This window comes from Vigna unguiculata, chromosome 5 (assembly GCF_037176805.1).
Source record: "Vigna unguiculata cultivar grain cowpea cultivar isolate G323 ecotype 2 chromosome 5, ASM3717680v1, whole genome shotgun sequence".
Taxonomy (NCBI): Eukaryota; Viridiplantae; Streptophyta; class Magnoliopsida; order Fabales; family Fabaceae; genus Vigna; species Vigna unguiculata.
The window spans coordinates 28,323,536-28,330,142 of NC_140796.1; the positions used below are offsets into that span (position 1 = coordinate 28,323,536).

General features: G+C 28.1%; 1 protein-coding gene across 1 annotated transcript; it reads right to left on the bottom strand.

Moving 5' to 3' along the window:
- Positions 1 to 636: 636 nt before the first annotated feature.
- On the bottom strand, positions 637 to 2,973 carry LOC114185656 (putative expansin-B2). Its single transcript, XM_028073518.2, has 4 exons — positions 2,723 to 2,973; positions 2,342 to 2,454; positions 1,261 to 1,451; positions 637 to 1,100 (listed from the first exon to the last, which is right to left on the bottom strand). The coding sequence occupies exons 1-4, from the start codon at positions 2,916 to 2,918 to the stop codon at positions 764 to 766; spliced, it is 837 nt and encodes a 278-aa protein (XP_027929319.1). The 5' UTR covers positions 2,919 to 2,973; the 3' UTR covers positions 637 to 763.
- Between the last annotated feature and the right edge of the window lie 3,634 nt (positions 2,974 to 6,607).

A 6,607-nucleotide genomic window follows, 5' to 3' on the forward strand; every position in this document is an offset into this window, starting at 1 on the left:
ATAGAAACTAATTTTTTAAATAGAAATAAATTTTTTGGTAACCAAAATTTTGGTGGTTAATATTAATGACTAATTTAAATACCGATTCATACCAAAATTATTTTAAATACCAATTTAAAAATTAATTATAATAGAGACTATTTTAGTTATTAATAATTTTTAATTTATAAATTGGTATCAAAATTTATCGCCGCAATGACTAATTATTTTTAAGCACTAAAATTATTCATTAGTTACAAATTTTCATGTAGAACAAATGCTTTAATTACATAAAAGAAGTCCCATTTTTAATTATAACATAAGTTTTCACATTAAAGAATAACATGATTTGGTATTGTTAGGTTATGTTATAAAGTATTCCCCTCTTAGACATAATTTATTTTATATCCAAAGTGATATTGTTATTAATTTGAGTTTTAAGCTGCTTAGTTCACGGACACAAATTGCTACCACGTGTTTCAGACAACGTTGTTTTCAAAGTTAAAGTCTTTTTATTAGTTTATTTAATTAATTGGTGTATTTACTCACTACTGAAATTGATACAGAATTCATTTCACCATTTATTTGTTTATTATTTTTTATCAACAATAAATAATATATAAATATTAATATATAAATAAAAGAAGAAGACATTAATTAATTGATAGAAATGGCCAGTACGTAACTAGCCCAATTTCATTCAGAATTTGGAGTACATAACACAATAAAAAGTTGACTAATAATAGGATGGCATTTGATGAGATACATCTCTTGATAAAAGTTTTTAGGTTTGAAAATTCACAATTGATCTATAAGTCTGACCAGGAGTCCACTGTGCAGGGATCACATTATTGGCCACAATGGTCTTGCCAGACTCAAGTGTGGTGAGCCTGATAGAGAATGGTGCCTTCAGTGGTGAGCCTTTGTCAAGTTTCCAAACTGCACCCCACGATTGTTGCATTGAATCCCATGAACTTGAATCATCATGTGCTTCCTTCAGTTCAACCTTGGCAAGGTCACCATCCCCATCCTCAAACTCAACCAAGGTAGCAAAATACTCTTGGTTTGATCCAGAGTCCACGCGAAAAGCTATTGATTTACCAGGATAGTTGCATTCAACTCTGCACCAAAAGTAATTTGTTAGTTGCAATACCGTAACCTAAAGGTTGAAAAGAAAATATGGTAATGACAAAAACATAAACCAAATATATATGTCAAAAGAATATACGTGAAAGTCAAGAATGTTGAAATATTTAAGGATATTAAGAATTTGGAGACTACCTTCTATGTTGAATGTTTATTTTTCCTGCATTGCGTAGATTCTCATCTTCACCTGAAACTGCCATTGCTCCAAAAGCACTGCCACTCAAATCAAAATGATATTGAGCATCTGACCCACACCCAGCACACTCATCGGTGATCACTACCTTCACAGGGTTGCCTGAGCATGCAGAATTTCCTGTGCATTTCACCTGGAAATACAACAAAAAGCCGTACTATTTAACACAAATTTCTTTCATGGATGCATTCTTGAGCATATGAATATCCATGATCACATTGTGTTTCAAAATTGAGAATTAAGAATTAATACATTTGTCGACCTAAAGTATGTTAAAATAACATCTTTAAAAACTTCAATTTTAAAAGACACACTAAAACATGAATCAAATATTTTAACTTTTATTATAAATTAAAATTAGTCTTTATTAAAAATTGTGGTCAAATTTACATCTTTAAAAACTTCAATTTTAGATGACACAGTAAAAGATGGATCAAATATTTTGTTGTCCCTTAATTTGAAAATTAAAATTAGTTTTTATTGAAAATTTTAGTCAAATTTAGTCTCAATATTAGAAATGTGTAGATTTAATACTTTAACCAATTTATTTGACGTTTTAAACTTATTTCATAATAATATTTAAATTTGTTTATACCGTTAATAAATTTCTATTTTAATATTATCTTAGAAATATATTTGAAACATCAAATAAACTTAAAAGAATTTACTTTAAAAGATTAAACACATAATTTTTTCTTAATTTTACTGAAATTATTAATCTCGTAAGAAAATATATGACAAGTTATATATAATATAATTTCTTTTTTATATGACAAGTTATCTCATTAATAGTAAAATCAAAATATTTTTAAATATATTTGAATGTAATGTTGGGTTTAATAATTTGACAATAAAATATTTCATTTTGTAATTTAGTTGGTGCAGTTTACTTAAACTAATAACTGTAAGTTGCCTCATCACATATCATGTCATTGGTCCCGAACAGTCATGAAAATAACGTTAGAATTGTTTTTGCGTTTTGTGAAAGACGTTTAACTATAGATGCTGATTAAACGTTCTCACCTCATAACACGAGCCACACCCTTTGCCGGAGTCATAAATGAGAGGGCTTCCTGCAGATATTAGCGAAGAGAATGGAGGTTGCCCAACAGCGTTGCCGTAACCACAAGCTCCACCTGCATATAAATTTAAGTACAAAATATATAATAATCACTAAAATAAACCTTTTCCATCACAACACATCTTATAATTAGGAAAAAAGGTCTTTAACATCGTTTTGAAGACTATTTGATAATTTTTAAAAAGATAAAATAGTTTTAGCAAGAGTTAATTTTTTTATTTATAAAAAAAAGAGTGAATAATAGTAATAAAAGACAGTGTCAAATAGTCGTAGAGAAAGTGTTGTGTCAAAATACTATAATCCTATAATATATTTTATTATACCTTCACTTCCATCTCCATTAGCAGGTCCATACCAAGTGGCCAGTGAAGGTGACCAATCTGAAGCAGATGGAGAATAATAAGAAGTGTTAAAGAGCTTTTTGGGGTTGAAACAAAAGGAAGGGGTGACCAGGAATATTGAGAGTATAACTATTAGGGAATGTAGATAAAATAAAGCACGTTGAAGTGTAAGAGCCATGTTATCACAATTCACAAGCTACTGCTATATATTTTGTAGTTTCTTTGGTAGTTGGTAGCTATAACTGTGAAATATGGTGTGGTATTTATAGAGAACAAACCAGGTTCTTAATTGCTCCCAAGTAAAATTATTCCACTGGGCAATATAAAAGAATATTATTAATCCGTCAGAGAGAGGTTTGTGCCTCACTTTCTTCAAAGAATAAGACAAATGTGATGTTTGAATTTGAGGTACGAGACTTGTCTATCAGGTATTCATCATTCTTCAGCGTCTAGACAATATCTTATAGAAGATTTGCAATGTCATAAAAGATATTACGTATGAGTTCACATTCAATGTCATTGAAAATGATAATTTTTCCTAAACAAATATATATATGCAAATACACGAAGGTGGACAAACCCATATATATTTTTGTTTTGATAAAATTATTACTAAATATATAAAAAAAATTATTTTGTCCCACTTAATTTTTTATATTTATTCTCCACAATATATTGTCCCACTGACTTGATATTTCATTTTCAAAGTTATCTTTATTAATAACCTTAACTTTTTTACTTAAACATCAAAGGCTTTTAGTATATTTTTCTAATTTTCTTTCTGAATTAGAGCTAATTTTACATTATATTTATGATTTTTTTTGTTTCTAATGTCGTATGTCCAAAATTTCTCGTTGGAATCGTGCTTATTGTACTTTTGTCTTAATAATTTATTCTTGAATATTAGACCAAAACTAGTCTAATTATATAAGACTTTTTTGTTATTGCAAATTGAGAACATGGTCTCTAAAGAACTTCTTTCGTCTTTCCAAATGTTTGAAAATATATAAACAACACATTCTAAATGGGTCTAAATATAATATGTCTGTAAAAGCAATCAAAGGAAAATTAAGTTATGATATCATTTTGATGAAACAAATTAACTTTGGAAGCATACATACTCTTTAATTTATTGTTTTGCTGGAAAAATGTGGTAAAGCATGAAGGAACCCCCAAATGATCGAGGAAGCTAGGTTCACCTAAATTATTCCTGCTAGCATATGAGTAATTTACCAAATGAGAAAATGTTACATTATAGGAGATTCGGTACATATGTATTTATTTGTATGCATTTTTTAATCAATTTTGTTAATCCACGCCGCAACACTCTTATTTGAAAAAAGAAGAATCATGATGCCTAAATTTAATTTCATAACATTTAAGTAGTTTTTTTTACATCAAATAGTGTAGAATATAATAATAAACCAATTTGTAAATAACAAACCCCTGCTTATCTACGAAGTAAATTTGCAAAACATTTTTTAGTTTGTAATATAATAAAGCTTTTCTACCCATTTGAGATTATACTTAAGCAAATTTAACATTTTAATACATTTTTATATTTCTCACATGTATGTTAGAGAGAATTTTATTTTGAAATACGAATCTAAGACATCTTTGATCACTTTTAATTTTTATTTTCCTTTTCCAAAAACGTCTAGGGAAAAACTGGTGTAATCATAGCTTTAGATTATAAAACATTACCGACCCGCATATACAAAACTAAAATTAAAACGCTATTAATTTATGCTTTCTTTTCGTGTTAGATAGAGGCGAAATTAGTGGGCTAGTGGAAATAAGAAGAAACAATGGGAAGAAGTTTGTTCTATAAATATTATAATTATTTGACTATTTTGATTGTTACACAATTTTATTTTGTACGAAAACTACTAGTTTATTGCAATTGTAATTATTCCCATTAGTTTCACATGTATGTTATATTGCAATTGTAATTATTCCCATTAGTTTCACATGTATGTTATAGACTAATATATATTGTGTACGTCTTGTTGGACACAATTTCAAAAATTAATATTTAAAAGAAAAACTAGTGTAGTTATTACATTTACTTTTACCTTTTAATATTAGTAATACGACTCTCTTTTATCAGCGATTTAGTAAAACGAATTGAAATAAGTTTACTGTGCTTAGAAATACACTGATTTGTTAACTGTAATGTATGTATCAATTACACCACACAAAAAAATTGATATTGTTGATGGTCAGTATTTATCGCTAACGAGTGAAATATGTCTGTAATTATTTTTTTTGACCAACAATTTAATATTCATCGGTAATCTACTCATTTGTAAAATATGCCAACAGATCTATGAAATTCATCATAATTATAAACGGGCACATTAGATGTTGATAAATTGACATTGTTGGAAAAATATTTTCAATAAATTTTTCACTAACACAAAATAGATTATCAGACAATAGACGTAAAAAATATATGATGACATTTTATTAATTGAATGGCTAGTATTTATGTTTGACTCGTAAGTATTAGACATAAAAAACTATTTTTACGTTCGATGTTTATAGGTCATATGTAAATTTATATATGTATACATAATATATGTAAATTTATTTATAAGCACCAAACGTAAAAATCGTCTTTTGTGTTTGATATTGATAAATCAGATGTAAATTTGTTTGAAAAAACGTACAATCCCATTTCTTATCACTTTTTTCCATGCGCAAATCTCCCTCCCGACGTGGCAACCATTTTTTGTGAGTTAGGACTTTCATTGGTAACCAAAAGTTGCATATTTGGCCATTCTTATGTGTGGTTCTTTGGGAAACATTTTTCCTTCTAAACATTTTCGACATTGAGGTTAGTTTCTCATTCTTATTATTATAGTCATTGTTATGCATGAAGGTCATTATAATATATTATGGTTGTAGTTCTTGAATTCATAAGGGAAATTGAAAATTTTCCTTATCTTAAACTTCAGTACATTTTCGTTTCCAAATTTAGATATATTTTTTATTTCAAACTTTAAAAATGAATGAATATAATCTTCTTAGTTTGACGACGTTAATTTTTTTTATATGTTAAATGAAAATCTAGACTAACATTTGGACTAGAACATGTCAAAGAATATATACAGCTCAAACAAAATCCTAAAACATCATTTAACACATAAAAAAATTTAATAAATTAAGTTAAGAAGACTATTTATTCATTTTTAAAGTTTGAAACTAAAAACATATTTAACCTTGATAAAGGAACATATTTATATTAATATTGTTTTAATTTATTTCACAACATAAATGGTTTGATTCAATATTACACTACAAGAAAAAAAAAAACATTTTAGCCACCGAAGAAATCAGTCGCTAAATGGATAAATTTGGTGGATGACACCCTTAGCCATCGCATCTGCCACTGAATATAAATAGTGGTGAAAACCCTAGTCTAAAACAATTAGCGCTTGATTTTAAAATTAGTGGCTAAATAGTTGGTCGCTAGTTGGTCACTAAACATTTGGTCACCTTGAAGCATTGGAGACACCTTGAAGCATTGGAGACCAATTTCGCAACTGAACTTTCGGTCGCTAATAGGAACAAATTTTTATTTAACAAATTGATTTTTAGTCGCTAATTTGGTTGCAAATAGATACGTTTTTTAATTTAATTAAAGTAGTATTAGTGGCAAAATCGGTGGCTAAAATAGTAGCTAAATCGATGGCTAAAATAGTACTGACATTTCACTAATTCAGTGGAAATTGTCACCTTTCTTAGTGACCATGCTTCCTACTAGATAACCAGAGCAAGGACAATTCATTTCCCCTTTAACTATCCCCACCATCCTCACATTTTATAAAATTCCACATCCTTCAATCCTATAAGTTGAAGTTT